The sequence below is a fragment of the Phalacrocorax aristotelis genome, chromosome Z (assembly GCF_949628215.1).
Source record: "Phalacrocorax aristotelis chromosome Z, bGulAri2.1, whole genome shotgun sequence".
NCBI classification, from domain to species: domain Eukaryota; kingdom Metazoa; phylum Chordata; class Aves; order Suliformes; family Phalacrocoracidae; genus Phalacrocorax; species Phalacrocorax aristotelis.
This window is the reverse complement of record NC_134311.1, coordinates 67,760,426-67,782,443: the sequence shown is the minus strand read 5'-3', so window position 1 is coordinate 67,782,443 and position 22,018 is coordinate 67,760,426. Positions and strand designations below refer to the sequence as shown.

General features: G+C 41.8%; 1 protein-coding gene across 2 annotated transcripts in view; it reads left to right on the top strand.

Annotated features, from left to right (window-relative positions):
* The window catches only part of EGFLAM (EGF like, fibronectin type III and laminin G domains), a 77,364-nt gene that overhangs the window by 30,294 nt on the left and 25,052 nt on the right, over positions 1 to 22,018 (top strand). The window contains exons 7-13 of one of the 2 annotated variants that reach the window (XM_075079883.1): positions 3,101 to 3,267; positions 11,066 to 11,181; positions 11,425 to 11,761; positions 14,135 to 14,235; positions 14,684 to 14,784; positions 15,872 to 16,016; positions 20,282 to 20,471. In XM_075079883.1, the coding sequence (XP_074935984.1) occupies positions 3,101 to 3,267; positions 11,066 to 11,181; positions 11,425 to 11,761; positions 14,135 to 14,235; positions 14,684 to 14,784; positions 15,872 to 16,016; positions 20,282 to 20,471 (1,157 nt within the window). The remainder of the gene's footprint in view (positions 1 to 3,100; positions 3,268 to 11,065; positions 11,182 to 11,424; positions 11,762 to 14,134; positions 14,236 to 14,683; positions 14,785 to 15,871; positions 16,017 to 20,281; positions 20,472 to 22,018) is intronic. The other variant, XM_075079884.1, reaches the window with a different exon arrangement.

Sequence of the window (22,018 nt, the reverse complement as noted above, 5' to 3'; positions counted from 1 at the left end):
TCTGTCTGCTTCAATATTTACCTCACTATTTGTGTGGGTTAAATCTTTGAAAAGGTAATTAATTAAGAAAGAGGACTGGAAGACGTAGAAATTAGGGAGGAAATTCTTAGCAATGTTAGACAGCATCAGAGTAATATTTAACAAAAGAATGAAGTTAGAAAATTGTCTACTTTTCGTTTCCTCAGAGTTGAACTGGCATATTGGTTGATATATTTTGTAGGAAGTGTCCAAATAAAGCTAAATAATAATAATTACTAAAAATAGTATCTTATAGTGTGTTATTTTCTGCATTGAGTATTTTCCATAGCAAATGAAAGTGTATAGTACTTGTCACCATATTTATTATTTGTAGGAATACTAAAAAAAATATTGGTAGAGCTGAATTTGCCACTTAGGATGAGTACAAACATGGCACAAAAGAAGAATCAAAAACCATATAAAAAATGGATTGCTAGCAGGTGCTTCACCCTGTTAAATCATTTCCAGGTCATTTTAAGAGAAAGGTCAAGTGAGTATAAAATTGCTGTTTTCCATATCAGAAAAATTTCCTTTCCTAAATTGAGTCAGTCCCCAGGTTACAATATAAAGCAATGATCTACATGTTTTGGGTACATTTGGGGCAGAATTCTGCCCTCATATTTTATCTGTCCAGTCCTATTGACTTTACCCGTATATTTATTATATTAAAAACACTCTGAATTTGTCACTGGCCAGATTCTTACTGCATGGCCTTTCTGTGTTGGAGATGCACAGCTGTAACTTCAAGAGCCGAAAATGCCGATGGAAGTTGTGTGACTTCTCTATGCGCAGATACATAATTTGGAGCAGCCCTGTGAGGTCCTGGCTGGAGACAGAGAGATCTGTGCTAGTCCACAGAATGTAGCTCTGCAGAAAGATGGAAAAAAAATGCCATTAAAATGAGCCCTTCTGGTGTAAAAGTTGACGCAAACTGAAATTTGATGCAAAAAGGACCATGGAGACAGTTTTCAACACAGTGTTCCCAGCTTAGAAAACACAGGAGCTGGCTGGCCCTGGACACTGTCACCAGCTGAGTTTATTGTGCTCTTCTCCCCATCTGTTTGCCATTTTTTCATCTTGTACTGATTTGTTCAACAGGGAATGTTCTGGAGAAATAGCAAAGGTCGAGTGATAAATGTCGCTCTTTCCCTCTCCTTCAGCTGCAGATGCTTACTTGTTTGCAGGCATTTCCTTTATTATTCACTTCTGTAGAAGGAAGTCTTATGAGAGACAGTCAGTGAAGTAGAAGGCTAGCCTATGGTTTGTGTTATCTCCTGAATCTTCGTAGAGTGCAACACGTCCTTCATGTCCCTCCCTCAGAAGCATGTGTTTCCATTCAGGCACAGACATTGTCAGGGTCTGTTGCAAAGAGACTCTGAGGCAGCTCTTGAGCTAGCAGGAATGACTTCGACTGGAATTAGAGCCAAAAAAAGATGTGTACAAAAAAATTGAAAACACTACTAAGCAAACATGTGGAAGGAAGCAATGTTAACAGCTTTCATTTGGAAAGCACTGCATTTTCATTTTGGCCTGGGCTCAGAGAAGGAAGACAGTGAAAAAGTAGCCAAAATAAATGCCCTCCTGTCTACCAGGAAATGGTGGAAGAGAGTAACTTAAGATGGTCTGTTTAGCTGTCAGTACGTCTTGTGCATTTGTCTGATTTTATTTTTATTTTTAGCAAGACAATGAAATATTTGCGCCTTGTGTGCCATTGTGCACAGGAGCCAGGCAGCTGCTGCTTTGTCATTGCATTGGCCCTGGTGGCACAGAACAATGAAACCTCAGTGATCAATAAATCTTGTATTGACTGGTAAAAGAAAACATACATTAACTTTGGCATTTCCTTCCAGCTGCAAATAAACCAATACAAAATTCCTGCCTTCTGCTATAATTTTCATTGAAGACTGTTAGAGACATTTGCAGCTAGTCCTATATAAACATTGGTAGATTCAGGGAGCACATGGAGGTTATTTCCTGTAATAAATATCACAAGGACATCTTAGAAAAGGACACTGGGATAATTTTCTCTGAAAGTAATATCTGTCCCTATTTTACTTTCATAGGCTTCAGTTTGAATATTTTGGGTGGCCTAGACTTAATGTTTACATTTTTTTCTGTTGTATTTTCTTTGTGTTTGTTTACTTTCTCATTCTGTTCTCTCTTTAATAAGAAGCCACTTTTAGAGAGAGTAGAAATTGTGTGAAAGCATCAGAATACCCTCTCAAAGCAGTTGAAGTAGCCTTTCTCTTTCTGATGTCCCTCTGCATATGAACTTAAACATTTGAGACCAAACTTCCACGTGAATGGTTGTACTCTCTGGAGATGGATTGTAACAGCACTTAGAGCAAGCATTTATTGGCAGTTGGCTTTCAGTATGAATCAGAAGTTAACCAGGCATTTTCCAAAAGCAGACATGGGAATTGTGTTGCAAAATCCACATACCTAGACCAGGTTCTCTGCATTATTGTTTTGGGATTTTTTTGTTTTGTTTTGTGGTGTGTTTTTGTTTTTGTTTTGTGGTTTGGTTTTTTTTTTCTGAAGAGGAGACTTTGGATCCAGATTTTCCAGTGTGGGTGGATTAACCTGATTGCCTGGGAGATCATATGTTAGACTCTCATCCTGCTAATGCTTGTATATGTTTGAAGGGACTTAGTGGCATTGGAGCACAAACTCTTAGAAGGAAATCAGGATCTTTACCTCTGTTGTGAAGTATTGCATATACACCCAAATGGGAGATTGGGAACTTCTAGTAATATACTTTCACTTGCAACCTTTGAAATCCAGATCGATGAAATCAGATAAACAGAAATTGATTTATCAAACTTTCCTCTAAACAGCCTCATTGGCTTTGTAAACAAAAACTGAGTATTGGTTTTGTATCACTGTATAGTTTTGATATCATAGGCTTTGCAGCTTAGTAACAATTGCACAGTCTGGCCCCTTAAGAGTGAAGGATTTCAGTGATGATTTAGCAGGCTTATATCTCATTTATTTTGTGTATTTACCAGGAAAGTTTAAAGGCAAGTTATTTATAAAGCCAGCTTTAATTATTTATGATCTTGGCTTTTTTTTGATCCTGAAGGCCAGACCTTGACAGCAATTGGACGGTAATAAGAGAGCAGATCCAGATGGAATCCATGGTTCTCAAGGGACTTCTCTCAAATACCAAGTATCAGTTTGCTGTCCGAGCAGCAAACTCCTATGGATCCAGTCCTGCCAGTGCACCGAGCGACATCATCCGAACATTCAGTGAGTAGAACTACGTTTTTGTAATTAAAGCTATACAAAAATAAAGTATATCTGTAAATAAAGGTTATCTGGCATAGCCTGTGGAGAGCTGCTGGTGGAAAGAGTCACTCTGCAAGCACAGGCACCCCTGGTCTGGCACCTCTTGGTCCTATCTGAGGAGCTTGCAACATCCTGTGAAAGTCAAGCCACAAGCAAAGATTTGAAAAGCTCCAGGCAGAAGTGGTCTCATACCATTTCTCTGCTCAAGAGGTCCTTGCAAGATATTTTTGGTTTCTACTTACTGACTTTTGTGCTGGCTTCATGCAGAACTGATAAGTGAATATCATGGGGAGAAATGAGAGGGACAAGTCTACTCTTCATCTTTGTTTTCTTTTATTTGAAACTGAACTGTATATATCACATTTATAATTTAAACAACTTGCAAAGACCAAAGCAAATCTATGCTGTTTTCTGAGGAGTAAGGCTTTTAAACTATTAATCATGAAAAATAATGATATAAACAAGTAAGCATCCCTTTTTTGATCTGAAGCTGCATAGCAAAAGTATTAGTTGAAGATGCATTCGAACATACTTGAATAATCACAACTTGTTAACAATTATATTCACATTTGTGTAGCGAGGCAGACCATTCACGTTGCAATAAGGGGTAGGTCCTGTGCACATCTCCTGATGGCCTTTCTTGGGATATAATCTGCTGTCAGTGCTAGTGTCTCTGTGGTCTGACTTTGAGGTGCTGTTACTCATCATCACCCCCAAAGTCATAGCTATATATGAGAATCCCAACCAAGCTGACACAGAACATGTTATGAATTGTACAAATCACATTTCTTGAACAACAAAACCCCAGTGTCACAAAAATAGTGGGTGCAGGAAGCACAGCCAAGGCTGGTAGGGTATGGGGACTAACTGAGCTATATTTTTAATGAGCCAAACTTTTTATTAGGTTTAAAAGGTTTCAGTACTTCTAAGTTCCAGTTTTGAAGGCATTCTAGGGGACAGAGTACCACACAAGAAAATGCCTGGAGAGAATTTCAGGAGATCGATGAACTATAAAAAACTGCAACAAAACTGACTTTCTTCTCTCACCTACACAATCAATTGAAAATCATCTTTAATTAACTGCTAGAAAATGAGCAGCAGATGTTCAGGTTGGACTGTGAGCTCTGCAAGAAGAATTTGCATGGTGCAGAAAAGTGGACCACATCCTTAGTGATCTACCAGTTTAGCCTGCTAAGGATTTATTTCTAAATTGCCTCACTATCTTGGAATCCCTTGTTTTTATTGACACTTATATGGCAGTTTCCATTCTTTTTTCCCCACTGTCATAAATTCAATCCCATGAACAGTTTGCATGAAGTTTGTTATTGCTGCTGAACTTGTAAGTTTCAGTCTGAAGCAAATGTTTGTGAAAACCAGGAAGGTACAGCATGGTCTGGGGTTCCTTGGCCCCTGGATCCTCTAGGGTCCGCTCCTGCTGCCTCAGGCAAGCTTGTGTTCTCGGTATCCTGTTTATCTTCAGATGAGAGTGGCTGTATTCTTTGGTCAGAAAAGATGAAGTGTTTAGCTCACACTGACACTAGAGTGGAGTGGCCTTCATGCTGCACTTATTACTGTGGTACTCTAGGAAAGGCACTTTGCCTTCAGAAACCACCTGTTCTGCAGAGACCTGACAAGATGGCTCTAAAACGTGGATTTTTGTTATCGAGCTTGGAATCAAATTCACAGCCAGTGTATATAAACACTGATTTATGGACAGGTTTGTAGGGTCCCTGAGCTTGACTCTGTGCCTGGACCAGATCTGAAAAGTGAATGCATTATGCATTTTGTACTGCTCTCTGAAAAGGCTCAAAAACTGTGCTAGTCTATGGTAGGCGTGTGGGTGCTGCTGTGGCTAAAAGGTTGGTCTCCCTGCACCAAGGGACTGGCAGTGCTTGGGGGAGACCCTTAGGAGTGGGCAGAACTCTCATGGCCTAGGGCCATGTCAAGTCTGTGATGTGCTCTAGCCCTGCACCGGATCACTTGTCCTTAGGGCTACTTTAGCAAACTGTGGGTCCTTTGGCAAATGCAAATGTGATTCCATTGCCTGTCTGCTGTTAGTTACCAGGGTGGATTTTGCAAATAGACTTAAAAACTACACATAACCACTATCCAAGAAAGTCTGTGTTATCTTGTGGATACCTGTCGTCGTAACAACCAGCTTTTAGCAGAGCAAGGAGTGGTGTTCAAACGCAGCAAAGGATGTGTGTCTTTAGAAATAAGTTCTGTGGATTTCTGGAAGCAGGAGTATAATGGAGTATAGCATCTCTCACTTGGCTTTATTGGTGACATCTGTGTAAGAAACTAGTTTGATGTTAACCAGATACATAAGTACATTGTGCATTAGTAGAACAGCTAAGCTTCTGTTGTGAAAAAAAATTGCTTGAATAAAGCTGTGCATAGCCTGGACATTTAGTTTTCCCCAAAACACTAAAAAACCCTGAAGAGAGATTTAAACCATTGATAAGTTTAATGTAACAACAACAACAAAAACCCATGCTAAGCTTAAAGGCAACCAAGTAAAACTTACTCCTAGTTCACATTATGTATCAGCAGGCACCTTCCCCCTTCTAGTAGCCAGAAAGCCAATGGTTACCTTCCTTGGCTCAGTTAATCATTCACTTCAGTTGCTCAGACATAGACATTGGGTGGATTTGAGGTCCTCTATGTCCTGTGATTTCCAGCTGTCACTGCAGGAGGACGTGTTCCTCCCATACATCTCCCAGACACTTGAGAGTCCTCTCGGGATATCTCAGGTACTGTAATGCATCTCAGATGGCAGCAGATGCCTGAATCTCTCTAAGTGCCAGCAGATACCTCTTAGTCACCTGTGGCTGCTGTAAGGGTGTCAGGCCGTTGGCATACCTGAAAATGATGCATCTTTGCTCTTCGGTGTGTGCATCATAGGAATTATTACCTTCATTATTAAAATGGTACCTCCTCCCATGTAAACAGTGAAACACGTCACAAACATTTGATGCTATTTTCTGAGTGCCTGTGTAGTCCTCAGAAATATGTGAAATATCTTAGGAAGCTGGCAGAAGTCCATACAATATCTGGTTCCGTTGCGTTACACTTAGTCCACATAGTGCTGGCACTAAGGTCCTTAGTGTGTTTCGATTTTAAAAATTTGTAGCTTTACGCTTGTATATCTTGGATTTTTGTGCTTGTTTTGAAATAATTAGTACTTTTCTGATGCTTATTTTTACTGAAGAACAATTTCACAACATTAGCTCAAATGCAGTGGACCTTTAGGGTCCGTGATGCATTGTGTACATCTGTTGCAGCTCTTCTAGGCAGGCTGAGACAGAGACGAGTCCTACAGGCACTGAATCCATGCTACTTGGGGATGTTTTCTGCCGGGATTTATCTCATTCTCAGTGTAATTCTCTTATTTTGGTTTTAAAAGGTGGCAGGCTTTGCTGTACTCTTGACTGGATTGTTTCAGGTCAGCATAGGAAACTGTTGTCTTTGTTTGCTAAACTGTTCCTCTGAAGGGTTGCTGACTGTATCACCTAATGTGACAGACCTCCTGAGGCCTGTGCAAGTAGAACATGTGACTTTGATTATAAGCCGTTACCCCCTTACCTAGTAACAAATGCATGTTTGGTTTATGTTTTTTGCTCCATTTGCTCCATTGCTCCATTTTCTGGGAGCAAAGAGAGGGCAAGTTGCCCCGGAGGTTGTAACTTATTTGTGATTTTGTTTAATTTTTTTTTCTAGAGGGAAATGATGAAATAAATCAAGTCGTGTTGCCTTTCTTAATTACAGATGCAGGTTGCAGGTATTTCACTTACATGGTGGTTGTTTTGGTATATCAACTCTTTCAATGTGTCATGGACAATTTACTTGAAAAAAAGATTTCACATATCAAGTTTAGTAACAACAAAATAAACTGTCGTAAAAAATCAAACAAAGTGTCATCACCTGCGTTGCTTAAATACCCTTCATTGCCTGGGGAAGCAGATGGGGTTTGCGCTGTGCCTGGAAGGTCACCAGCCTTGGGCTTTGCCAGACCAACAGAGGAAGCACCTTCTGTTAAAAACACCCTCCTGCTTGCCTCCACAGCAAATGTGACAGAAGTGGCTGCTTAATCTGGGTACACCCCTTCCTCTGGTCCTAGCCGTCATGGCCTGGCTCATACTGAGCAAGACATTGGCACAGGTGCTTAAATATTTTGCACAGTGCGTGAATGTGTCTGCTGAGGCTCAGGCACAGGAAAAGGGCAGTCCCTTGGGCCCGAACCTTGATGTAAATGATATTGGTGTGTCTTGGAGATAGCTAATAGAGAAGATTTTCCACAGAACTGTTTTCCACAGATCTCCAAAACCTTTACAAAGGAAGCGTTTATATTTATACAGAAAGGGACAAAAAGAACGAGACAGGCCAAGCAGTACGCAGTGCCTCACTGTGAGTCACTGACAAGAATAAAACTCAGAATAAAATGCCCCTGATTTATTTTGGACATGTGAGGGGTTCTGCATGAATGCAATCAGTCTGTTAATACTTCCATGCAATCTGCCTGCATTGCAGTGCCCTGTGGTCTACATCCTATGGTCTCTCGTGTCTCCTGATCAGTATGCTGGTGGCCACCTAATCAACGAAACAAAAGTTTGTGTGGCTTTCTGTTTGTTTTGATAAAGATTTCTTTGGTATAACTTAATCCCTCATTATTTGGAAAGAAGCTGTCTAAGGTTCATGACCCCCCACAGGTTTTACAATTAATTATACAACAGGATTATAAGATCTGGTAAGGGATCTTAAACAGGCTTCATCTCCTCGTACACTGAAACATTGATTTAATTAAATATAGCATGTTTATGATCTCTGTAGTCATTGTTTTGGTATTTGCAGAGTACCACTTCACTTAATTGTCCCTTACTTGCCACCCCTTATGAGATGAGCTCTCCACCAAAGCTACGCAGTGCTCTTAAGAGATGGGCTCACATGGGAGTTTCTCTACAAAATGTCCTGTTAGCTTCTGCACTTTCTGTTTTGCAGTTTTGTTGCATCACATCACAAGTAGGTATCGTGTCACATCCAGTGAGCAAACACCAAATGTAAGGCAGAGCAAGGTGACTGAGAAGCCAATGAGCTGTTAGACGGTCTCATCACTTGTGTGTGTACTCACCTGTATAAATTCAGACATTCAAGAGGTTGGGGCCAGGCTCTTCTCAGTGGTGCCCAACAACAGGCCAAGGGGCAATGGGCACCAGTTGGAACACAGGAAGTTCCAGCTAAACATGAGAAAAAACTCCTTTCCTGTGAGGGTGCCAGAGCAGTGGCACAGGCTGCCCAGGGAGGCTGTGGAGTCCCTTCCCTGGAGACATTCAAACCCCGCCTGGATGCGTTCCTGTGCCCCCTGCTCTGGGTGTCCCTGCTCAAGGACGGGGGTTGGACAAGATGATCTCCAGAGGTCCCTTCCAACCCCTGCCATTCTGTGATTCTGTGAAAACTGCTGTATCTGCTGGGAGCTGAGTTAGTGCTGCACTCTGCTTTGCTCATGTAATTTCTGTTAAACTGCAAGTCACATTTATAATGTTTATGTTTGAGGTTTTGCACACTGAAATTCTTTTGTAGAAATGCATGTCTTATAAAATCACTGTTGCCAAAGAAGATTCTGGTGCAGTGATGGATGGAAGAAGTCAACCTTACAATTGGACTAGATCTTCTATGTCCCTTCCAACTGTTTATTCTATTCTATTCTATTCTATTCTATTCTATTCTATTCTATTCTATTCTATTCTATTCTATTCTATTCTATTCTATTAATTCTTTCTACCTGGAGTAAAATTATCCTGTGATGGTGATTAACCTGAGTAACTATACAAGTGCATACTAGGAGTAAGAGGTTTTGCCCACATTTTGGTAACACCTGTTGTTTTCCATAATGAATGCAGGATTGAGACCAGTTCATAAACATGCAGTCTGTTTCTCCAGTAGTAATCCTTTGCCTGTGCATTCACAGTCACCAGCAGAAATAATCTGGACATAGTTTGTCCAGTTGGTCTCATCTCATTACCAGTCATAAAGCTATGAGTTCTCTGCTTAGCTCAGCTAGTAGAACTCTGGCCTGAATAATTCTGTTTAATATACAGTTATATTGTGTTATTTACAGATTATTAGGTATACATGCTAGAGTGCAAAGGTTTATACACATTCTCTCCTGGCCTAGCATGTTGTTTTGGTTGCAAATGCGTATGCCTCATTACCTCTACTCATTTGCCTCTGATTTTTCTGTATGCTGATGTAACAGGTAAAGCCCCCTGATAAGCAACTCCCACAGACTGTGTGGTGGGCAGCCAATCAGCCAGTCAGGGCACGCGTTCCTATCTGGTGCACACATACTTGATTTCGTAACTGTCTGCCAGGATTTCTGGGTTGCAGTCACGTCAAAGGAAGAGGGAGTACAATAAGATTTAGACAAGTGCTCTCCTGCCTGTATCAGGTCAGTGAGATATTTTTCCTTTATTCTCCACTGAGGTGGGACATGGCTGACCCCACTTAGACTGGCTCAAACAGCCCGATAGCACTGTGCCTATGCTGCTCCCTCTGAAAGTCTGCTGAGCCTCGTTAGCTTTCACTGGCTCCATTGGGTTGTTTAGCGGTGGTAGTGAAGCTCTCACTACCATCAAGTGGCTTTTTCTGCATTGTCAGGTCTCCTTACCACAGAAAGCCACTGCCCAGCAAGACTCTGCATCCCTGCATGTTGCAAAGTGAAGGACCTGCTAACCTACGAGAAAATGTGCACAGCTTGTGGTTGCTAAAATAAACAAGCACACATGGTCAGCTGGTACAGAGGCTTTGTAAAGCAAGAACTACCTATACTGTTTTCAAGTGACTGCAAAATATTTATTGAAAAGGTAAAGGTATGAAGTCAGTTGTTTTAATAGTTATCAAATGTTTGTATTTTCTTAACCTTGCTGAAATGACAAGTAACGATAGTGATGGTGTTGCCTGTGGTATCTTTCTTCATGACTTCTGGCAAATTTTAATAGCTAAAAAGCATAAATCATTGTTGAAGCAGAATTTGCTATGCAAAGTGCAGAAAAGCACAGATATTTCCTATGAGGATCCTCTTACTCTTTAAACTGGCTGTTCCCAGCCTGGAGTCCTTTACAGCACAGTTCAGTGCTCCAGGGAGAGGCAGGGGCAGATTATGCAGAAGAAAAACACATGATGTTTGTGTATGTTTCTTTATTCAATATTCTAAATTATATTTTTAAAAATATCCTAAAAATACACTTAGTATGCTAATTTTAGGAGCATTGGAACAGTGGAGGTAGATAAAGTCCTAAGCGGAGCATGCCAGAAAAGCTCTCGCTAGATGCGTCCCTTCTACTGTTCTAGTTATTTGGTCTCCAGGAGGGCAGATATGGCACTGTATATTTATAAAAGGGAAACGTTTGATCTAAAAACAATACAGTTATTAAAACGTTGTCCATGCCGAAAAACTTCAGAGCTGTTCTCCTGAAAGAATGATGGATAAAAGTCAGTTTGCAGTGGGAGAACTGAGCTTTGCCTGCTCTGTTTGGGAATCGCAAGAAGTGACTTAATGAAGGTTTTCACTTTGTTTTAAGTTGCATGTGTATCACTTGGACAGTGTCTCCCATCTTCAGGCGGACACTTGCATTGTCAGCACAGGATGGACATTAACACCATTTCAGATTTCAGTGTGGTGAATCAGAGGGTAGTAAGATCTCAGTTGCTGTGTGTAGAGAAAAAAATACATGAACTGAATATGCCAGTTGTGTCTTTTTAGGCTCTGAGGAGTTAGGAAGTGGAAGCTATGGGCATCGGTATATCACAGACACAGTGACTGGTGATGATGATGGATTTGATATTGATGACTCAGACTACGACATTTACATAGAAGAGGTAAATATTAAGATTCCACCTCTGCGTTTCTGTTTGCTTTATAGTCTCAATACTTCATAGTGTTTGATCTTCTCAGGAAGTTTAATATCTGATATTATATTCTCAGATATAATAAAGTGGTTGTTTCTTTTTTTCAGTGAGGATGAATTTGTTACCTCAGATCTGTATCTTGGAAGGTATTAATTTATTTTTCATGCAGCATTTTAGGTTTTACCGAATTCATGTTTCTTTATTTCCTTTCAGCTCAGACCGCTTCCTGCTATCAAAGGGGGCAACAGAAAATTTCTGGTTGAAACTAAGGTCACACCAGAGTCTAGTTCCAGGCTCCTGTCACGGATCCTTACAACCACTTCTGAACCTACTACTTCCACTCTTACCACCACACGGCCGTCAACCACAGTGAGGGCGACTATGGCTCGGGCAGTGAGGAGGGGAGGCCTGTCTTCTGCAGCACGCCTCTTTGATCTCTCCTGTGATGAGGCCATCTGTTCTGCAGACAGCTTTTGTGTCAATGACTATGACCGGGGCGGCTCGCGCTGCCACTGCAACTTGGGAAAAGGAGGAGAGACATGTGCGGAAGGTAGGTTTGTGCATGCCCACTGCTGCTGCCATCTGTTTGTCTGGGGCAAGGAGCAGCTTCACAGTAAACCGAAGTGTGCTTTGGAAATAGCTGGCTGGGCTTAATGGATCCCTGAGGACAGCAGCAGCTTCCACATCCCAGTTCAGACATTGGCCCTTTTGGTTCTCTTTCCTCAGCTAGATTTGAAGAAGTTATTCTTTGATGAAGCTGAATGCAGACCCCATATGAAGATGCACAGGGAAGGTTAATTCTCCTTCCCCTACCTAGGAGTGAGATGGTGGTGGAGCCAGGCATGTTGGTAGGCACCCAGGCCTGACATCATCCAGCTATGGCATCCACAGCTTCCAGCAGGGACATTCAACCAGCTTTTGATCCTTGCCTTTTGCCTGCAGCTGAATCCCTGAATGATCCACATTTTCAGCATTGTTCATTGGATGATGCTGACCCTGCAGGGATGTCAGACCGACCCCCATTTTAAAATCATCTCTAGAGGAGGCTTTCCCCATGGTCTGCAAGGCAGAAGTGCTGGAGTGGTAGCCCCAGCACTTGTGTTAGGCAGCCTAGGAAAAGGGAGAAGCAAAACCCACTCCCCAGATTAGAAAGCATGACCTGAAGCCTGAATCAATGTCCTGTCTCAGTCAGGACTTGCCACACATCCTCTCACCTCTCTGCAGGGCATCTCAGTCAGGACAAGAGCTTGCTGAGCTGAAGCAGGCCATCCTTCTCTTTCCATTGCCACCTTCCTGTTGTCTCCCTCTGCAGACCTAACCTTGCCCTTTCGCTGGGTCTGATGTTGATCTGATCACCTGGTGAGCCAGTTCAGCTCACTTACCAGGCCATAAGCAGGTTGCTCTTTTTCCCTCTGGAGTTATCTTTCTTCTGGTTTGGTGATCAAAGGGTCACGTGACCAGGGTCACAAGTTTCTTCTGCAGTTTCATGTTAGACATTCGTGATGCACAGTGTTGTGTATTGGGGAACAGACACTGAGGGTGTTTGATCTTCTCCTGGTGCTGGCGTAGAGCTCATTCTGAAAACAATCTGTTGTGACTCAGCCACATGGAACAGCTGCAGATGTGATTTTTGGCCTTGATCAAGTATGAAGAGACAAGGATTTATTTGAACTGACATAACTGTATACAACTTGTAGGAGTGGGTTTGTTCACGTCTGTCCAAACCCACCATTTTTCACAAGGGAATGTGTTATTCCTTGGTAAGCAGTAGCATCATGTACCAATATTCCCTTATACTGAATTTCTCCACAGCAGCCAATATTGTTAATTAATATATTAATCTGAATGAAAACAGACTTTTCTTTACAATCAACAGCTGTATGGCGCTCTGGTCCAGTCAGTTCTGCTTGTGGTCAGGGCATGAATTAATTGCTGCAGTTGCACTCAGGTTTATAGCACCAGTTCTCTTCACCTCAGCTGAAAATGTATGCCTTGCAAACAAAAAGGCTGAGTGCTCTGTATCCAGGTCCAAATATACAAGGAAAACCCACTCAGTATTCAAAAAGCAAAGGGGAATAGGACTCGTCGTCCTTCCTTCCTCATTAGACTTAGATCCACTGGAAAAATAAGAATTCAGGCCCGAGACTGTGTCTGTCCTCAGTGCTTCTTAGGAAAATGAGCTCCAAAGGTAGCAGTGAGACATCTTTCTGATTTTCTTTTTCTGTGCTGAAGCCAGGATGGTCTTCTAACATAAGACAAAAAGGGTGAGGATTGAATACACCAGCTGGCAAGAGCTATATGAAGGGCCACTGCCGCAGCCAGGGATGGAGAGATGCCTGCAGGGACTCTTCTGCCCATCACTTCCTCTACCTTCAGCCCTGAGCTGACTAGAGAGAAGCACTGAAAGCTGCTGGACTCCTATGAGCCATCCAGGGATTCTGCAGATGCTGGTTGCAGTAACTATGGAGGAGCAGTGACTAATGCGATGTGGAGTCTGGCCACGTTTCCCGCATATGTTTTTATAATCTCACAAAACAAAAATTACTTTGTTGTTTCTGTGTTAAGTCAATTCTTAAAAGGAGATAAATATGAAGTAGATGGGTTCTGACTTCTATAACAAGGATGAAAATCTGGAGAAAGTTCCACTGAAGCCAGTGATTAAACTGTTGAGCAGTATTTGGCCCTCAGTATCCTGTTTCTTTCCAAGTTCACCAGGTCCTTGGGAATAAAAGAATTAGTTGTGAAAGGTGGTGGGAGGACAAGGCAGTAGGTTAACTGATTGTTGACTGCTGCTGACTAATGGTTGTCTCTAGAGGAACTCTGTCTTATATTTTCACCCGATGTTATCTAGCACTAAATGTGTATATCGATTTTTATATGGGCGAAAACTGCTAAATAACATGCTTCTGTCTTTGTTTCTCAGATATTATTATCCAGTATCCTCAGTTCTCTGGATACTCATACATCACCTTTGAACCACTGAAAAACTCCTACCAGACGTTTCAAATTACCCTTGAATTCAGGGTAAGTTTAAGCAATTCCAAGCTCACATAGGAGCTTTAAATTTTGTTCTCTTATTCTGATGCTGTGGAAAATGGAACAATACCTTAGCTTTGGTATAGCTTATAATATAATTGTGGTGAACCTATACATAATCTTGGATTCTAAAGATCTGGCCTCACCTTCAATGAATGCAAATGAGGTTGGTAAACTCAGCTAAAATGTTTGCATCCATTATTGGCCGGCAGTGGTTCTGTAAGTAGAAGAGATGTTCTTAAACCATTTAAGCATTAAGGCAATGTTCTTTGAGGTTCTTCAAATTCAGAATTCAGAATCAATCAACCAATTTCTCATTCTGCAAGTTAAAAACTCCACCTGAAAAATGCTGTCCCTTTGGAGAAAAGTCCCCAATGCTGCTTGCATTTATCTTTCACTGTGACTTTGATTTTTCATGGTGATGCTGTGATTGCAGGCTGAGTCAGAAGATGGTTTGCTGTTATACTGTGGAGAAAGTGAACATGGTCGTGGTGATTTTATGTCACTAGCAATCATCCGACGTAGCATACAGTTCAGGTAAAGCCTCCACCTTAAATATGATGTAAAGAGAAGGGGCCATTGCTGCCTCCTGGGACTTTACATACGTGATAAATATCTGTGTGTCTTTGAATTCTGCCCCATGCAGTGCAAAAAATGGACAGTATTACTTAATCTAACAGTCCTTCAGTATTTTTTTCTCTCATCCTTCTTTAGTGTGTCACATGTGTCCTGTTGAACTCTTTTTACTCAGACCTTGGTGTAAAGGCAAAATAATCTATTTTCTTCCAGACATTAGACTGGGGCTTATTGCTATATTATCAGAAATGCTAGTGAGCCACTGCATTTGCTAAGCATTTGCTATATTGAGCTGTGCAGAGTCAATGTCTTGGCTTCACAGCAAAAGGACCTGCAGATAATGTAGCAAAATAAAGGACTTCATGCCAACAAGAGGCATAGAACTTCATCTTAAATCCCTTGTTTAGATAGGAGTTGCAGGTTTTATAAATAAAGATGGAAGGGGTTTCTTGCAGTCCCATAGTTACAAAATGTGAAAAAGTATCTCAAGGATCTCCTTACTTGGGAGGGTGAGTCCTTTGAAAGTGGGGAATAAAAAGAGGGTGATGTGCCTTAGTTGTGTTTCTGTTCACCTGCACTGAATGGCAGTCAGAGAAAATAGCATGTTTTGTGCACATTCAGCTCCACCGAGACTCTCTGGGCTGTCTCCATATCAATCAGTACTGAGTTTCATATAGAATCGCAGGGTTATTAATGTAGCACTGCCTTTCACTGGGGAGCTAGAAAAATTCCCAATAGAAATTACTGTGATAACGGGAACTCAGATTGTAATACCCTCCATCTTGAAAGAGTTTCAGCTGTTGTCATGCTTTGCAATGCACTTGGTATGGCCAGAGAATGCCAAATCTTCTCCATGGGAGAAAGACAGATAATGAAGTTTGAAACTTAGAACAGATCATCTAGACCTGCTGTATAATTTTCCTGTGGTCTGCAGTGTGAAACAGACAGGTTCCCAGGAGCAAAGGGAATATTTGGAGCCTAAAAACAACTTTCAGTTATTTGGTTAATATAAGATTGTCACCTTGCCCCCTCTATCTCATGCTCCCAGGTTCAACTGTGGCACAGGAGTTGCTGTCATAACAAGTGAAAATAAAATCAAGCTGGGAAACTGGCACAGTGTCACGTTGTTCAGAGACGGGTTGAATGGCTGGCTCAGGATGGACAATGATGCTCCAATGACAGGAAAATCTCAGGTAGGTAATCCGCACCTGCAGCTCAACCTTGGGCTCTCTCAAGGTTATGATGACATTTTTTCTTGCCTGCAGAAGTCAGATCAGATTTAAAAGGTACATTTTTATTTATCAGTGTTGGGGCATTTATTGAACCAAGATGAGTGTACAGATTACTCTTCCACACACATAGTCTAGATAAATATGCCAGTGCTGAATCCCATCACGGTTTCCCTGTGGTTCTCCATACTTGCTCTGCCGCCCTTCTGCTACATTTCACTAGTCTCAGATAAAGGCTACTGTTAAACATTGCCAGGTTTTATAGCTGCTGTCCCTGACTGCTTTCTTTTTCAAGCCTCAAAGAACTGTTCTGCTTCCTCAGCCAGAAAAATTAGACACATATGTATATGTGTGTATGTTTATGTATAATATGTGCATAACCACAGAAGGTTTGTATACAGAAGTGTAATTATGTGTATACCGTGGACATAGATTTAAGCACAATAATGAAGATAGAGAGTCTGCCCTGACTTATGTTAACACCAACAATTTCATATAAGGCCACCAGGATAAAATATAATAGAGGAAGACGTCTTGACTTGCTCATCTGTTGCCAGCACAGAAGACAAAAATGAAGTCAAGGCACTGAAAAAAGAGTTAGTTGCATATTGCTTCAGATGTCTTTCCTCTTCACTTTGATAACCACTATTAGCATGCCATTCCTAGCCCTGAAAAAAGCTGCTTCAGACATCTGAAGATGAAGCAAGAAAGCTTCTGTAGGTATGTTGCTGATAAAGGGAAGACAAGGGAAAATGCAGGCCCTTTCTGGAAGGAAACAGGAGACCTGGTTTCCCGGCATATGGAGAAGGCTGAGGTACTCAATTACTTTTTTGCCTCAGTCTTCACTGGCAAGTGCTCAAGACACAGCACTGGAGTCAAAGAAGGCAGAGGCAGGGACTGGGAGAATGAAGAACCACCCACTGTAGGAGAAGATCAGGTTTGAGGCCATCTGAGGAACATGGAGGTACACAGGGCCATGAGACCTGATAAGATGCATCCATGGATCCTGAGGGAACTTGTGGATGATGTTGATAAGCCACTATCTATCATATTTGAGAAGTTGTGGCAGTACAGTGAAGTTCCCACTGACTGGAAAAGGGAAACATAACCCCCAATTTTAAAAACACAAAAAAGGAAGACCCAGGGAACCAGAGAACAGTCAGTCTCACCTTTGTGCCCAGGAAGGTCATGGAGCAGATTCTCCTGGAAACTATGCTAAGGCACATGGAAAATAAGGAAATTATTGGTGACAGCCAACATGGCTTCACTAAGGGCAAATTGTGCCTGACAAATTTGGTGGCCTTTCACAACGGGGTTACAGTGTTGGTGGATAAGGGAAGACCAACTGACATCATCTACCTGGATTTATGCAAAGCATTTGGCACTGTCCCACGCAACATCCTTGTCTCTTAATTGGAGAGATTTGGATTTGATGGATGGACCACTCAATGGATAAGGATGGTCACGGTCAAAGCGTTGCAGTCAATGGCTCCATGTCCAAGTGCAGACCAGTGATGAACGATGTTCCTCAGGGGTTGATATTAGGACTGACACTGTTTAACATCTTAGTTGGCAACATGGATAGTGGGACTGAGTGTACCCTCAGCAAGTTTGCTGATGACACCAAGCTGTGTGGCACAGTCCACATGCTGGACGGAAGGGTTGCTATGCAGAGGGTCCTTGATAGGCTTGAGAGGTGGGCCCATGTGAACTTCATGAAGTTCAACAAGGCCAAGTGCAACATCCTGCACTTGGGTTGGGGCAACCCCCAGTATCAATACAGGCTGGGGGATGAAGGGATTGAGAGCAGCCCTGCCAAGGACTTAGGGGTACTGTTGGATGAGAAGCTCAACATGACCTGACAATGTGTTCTTGCAGCCCAGAAAGCCAACCATATCTGGACTGCATCAAAAGAATTGTGACCAGCAGGTCGAGGTGTGTGATTCTGCCTCTATGCTCTTGTGAGACCCCCTCCTAGAGTACTGTGTTCAGCTCTGGGGCCTCCAGGACAAGAAGGACCTAGACCTGTTAGAGTGAGTCCAGAGGAGGGCCATGAAAGATGGTTGGAGGTGTGGAACACCTGCCTGTGAGAACAGGCTGAGGGTTGTTCAGCCCAGAGAAGAGAAGGCTCTGGAGAGACCTTATAGCAGCCTTCCAGTACCTGAAGGGGCCTACAAGAAGACTGGAGAGGGACTTTTTTCAAGGATGTGTAGTGCTAGGACAAGGCGTAATGGCTTTAAACTGAAAGAGGGTTGATTTAGATTAGATATAAGGAAGATATTTTTTACTATGGGGATGGTGAGACACTGGAACAGGCTGCCCAGAGAAGCTGTGGATGCCCCATCCCTGGAAGTGTTCAAGGCCAGGTTGGATGAGGCTTTGAGCAACCTGGTCTAGTAGAAGGTGTCCCTGCCCATGGCAGGGGCTTGGAACTAGATGATCTTTAAGGCCCCTTCCAACCCAAACCATTCTGTGGTTCTATGATTACTTTACACTTCCATGTGCAGGCACTGAAGGGAAAAAATGTTGTGCATTGAGTTCTCATCAGCTGAAAATGGGAGAGTAAAGCATTTCAGCGTCTGTCATGTGTCACTATGTGATACCCATGCTATGAGGCCATGCAAAGGGCAAATATGAATCAAGAGAGATATGTTCAGTAAAGATTAATGCCACTGAGCAGCACTTTGGTAATACCGCATCTGGCTAAGCATGGCTATGATCACCCATAGCCAGGAAAGATGACATCGAAGAACAAATGGTGCAAGAAAAGGCTAGTAGGAGGGTTATGGTCCACAGAGTCTATTACAAGAAGTGTTTGACAGTGGACACACATTTTTCTAGCTGCAGCTATATCAGAAAAAAAAAATTAATTACTCCAGGTGCTGCTTGCCACCAGAACTTGCTGCTCCTGTAGTATTGTTGCTCCAATAAGTCCTCCTCAGCCCTTCCTAGTTAGAATGAGCTGGATTAGTCTCAGCAGAGTGGTAGTCTTTTCTGACCTGGTTCATTTTGACTTGAACAGTCTTGGAGAGCACCCATGAGAGAAAAGGAGCTTGGCAGACCAAGGAGGGCAGGAGCATCAAAGGCGATGGAAGATGGCAAATGTTTGGAGACAGGCTAGACAGCTGTATGCCCACAGCCCTAGCATATGCCCACCATGAAACCCTGTGGACATCAGAACTCTCTTTAGCCACAGGCTTCTCCTGAATTATTTTTCCCTGCTGCAACTGAGATCTGTTTGATGTCCTTCTGCAGTGCACTGTGCAGTGAACACCTCTAGACTCAATAACCTTGGCTTATTTAGCCTGGAAAAATATAGGCTACGGGGATATAATTTATTGTTATAAATACCAGGGAGGCAGGGCAGGGGTGAAAAATCCAGAGAACTTCTAGGCCAAAGGTCATCACTGGCAGAAGGACACACAGGTAAAAATTGGCCATGAATAAATGTGGGAATTTTTAATGCTTTCTTCTAAAGGGCAGTGCAGTTTTGAAACAGCCTTTGAGTAGGAGGCAGAAGATGTATATTTTGATCAATTTATGGAAGGAATTATAACTCCAGTTTCCACAGTAGTATGGAGTTTATTCAATGGTCCAAAAAGTTCTGTTCAGCTTTGGGTTTTTTTTTTTTGTTTCTTCCTGTGTACTTTAGCAGTGTTAGTAAACTTGTATGTGTAAATTTCTATAGGCAGGTTAAGGTATGAAAAGGATGGGGAGTAAATTTAGTGCTGGCAAAGTGAGCAGAACCCCACTGAAATTGTAGTTGCGTGACTTTATGCCTTGTCTTGGTTTTTACTGTTGTTTTTTTTCCATTTTATTGTTATTCAACAATAAGCACTTGCTGGCTTCTGTCCAAAAGGCAATATCCCATTGGTCTCTGTCCCTCAGGGCTTACAGTTTAGAAGACAAATTATTTTTGCAAAAGCAAAGGACAAAATTGCAGCAAAAGACAGATCACAATCTCTCCTCAGAACACAGTGAGTTTTAAGCTTTTTATTTTGCATTAAAGTCCATGTTATCATGATGGATGTGGGTGCAAAAAAGTAACATTTAAAGTGATAGACAGAACAGAAAAATTACTAATGGAGAGGAATTACGGGTGAGCAACCTGCATATCCCCTGACACAATTCTTTGTGGAGGAAAAAAAGTTATTATACACAGCATTGCTTAATTAGTTATACTGTGTTATATCTGTTCTACATCATGTGATTCTCTGTTTTACTTTCAGGGCCAATATAGTAAAATTACATTCCGGACTCCCTTCTATGTTGGTGGTGCCCCCAGCATGTACTGGTTGATCAGAGCCGCAGGAACCAACCGTGGGTTTCAGGGCTGCGTTCAGTCACTCAGCATCAATGGAAAGATAATTGATATGAGACCCTGGCCTTTAGGGAAAGCTCTCAGTGGTGCTGACGTTGGTAAGTATAATGGTATGGGGTCTTTAATCAGTGATAAACCAGGGGTTACCTTTTTTGCCTGTTGAGAAAAATTGAACAATGGTCCAGGTTTGAGAGTTGGAAAGTGTGGTCTCTATTTTTGGCATAGTATTTCTCTGTGCTTTTGCACATTGCTTTTGCTGGGTCTGTAGTAGGAGAGTTTTATCACATTGTACAAATAGTCATCACTGCAGGATTCCAAAAACCCTGTGGTTGCTGTTATTCAGCGTAATAGTAAAACCAGTTCTCATGAGCAAACAGGAAACTCAGAGTTGCTGGTATAATTATGTCTGCACCAGTATTTCTGCCAACATCTCTCAGGATGCCTCTTCATGTTCCTGTCTGTCACAGTCATATCATCAGAAATCAATAGTATGCATGCTGTGTTTATATTTAAAACACTGTGGACACAACAAAATGTGTTTTGCCTAAAGGCATCATTGCAGTTGCCTGAAGCAATGCAAATATCTTTCAGACCCGCAGGAGTGCTATGGCCATTACAAAGGGCTTTTCTCCATGAAACCCCGTTACTGCTGAGGCCAATGGGCTTTCCTGTCGACCACCCATCGTTTCCATTTCCATTATGCTTTAAAAATACCATGGACTGAATTCTTTCAACAGCTTTAATAAATTGGTATTATAACATTATGTCCCCTTCACAGATTATAAGATGGAGAAGTAGGGAAGTTAATTAACTAGTCTTGTCTTATTTATTCATCTCCCTTTCATCCATGTAATGGGCACTTGAAAAAATGACAGGGCAACAAAATTCTTGCTTTAATGACCTCCCAGTCTAAACAGTTTAAGAGTAAGAGTAAACCCAAGTCAGAAATCAAGCAGTAAAAGCAGGAAATAGATCCCATATCACTAAACTCTCCGTGCCATGCTTCAGCCACAAAGTCATCTTTCTTCTTTTCTATAGCTCTGCCTTTGGCATCCCAAGAAGGAAGTGATTAATGAGAAACTTCCTAACAATCACTCTGTATTCTGTAGATAACATGACCAAACTTCTGTGCAATACTGGGGTGGGGACAGACTGGCCCAAGAAACAGATGCTGAAAAGAATAAGACTTTGGAAGCAGAGAGCAATTTCACAATACGATGAGAATCTATGGAATTTAGATAGATAGATAGATAGATAGATAGATAGATAGATAGATAGATAGATAGATAGATAGATGAAAGTCCTGCTAAAGTTCTCTGAGCCCTAATCTCTATCACCTTTTGGGTTGCAGCTAGCTTCATTCCCATCCATGAGTTCTCCACATGCTACTGCATTAACAATCAACATCAATGAAAACAAAGGCTAGGTTCTGCCATGTGTGACTTAAAACTGAGCAATAGAGACTTACTGTCCTTATGTGGCTGCACATGCTTATGTGAATCTATACCAGAAGAGACTTGCAAACAATATGCCATATAAATTAATTACAACAAATAAATTGCAAGTGAGCTCTACTGGGGTTAAAGCATGTTTTTTGCTAGCCAGTCTTTGACTTGTTTCCTGTTGGCACAATGTATAAATCAGG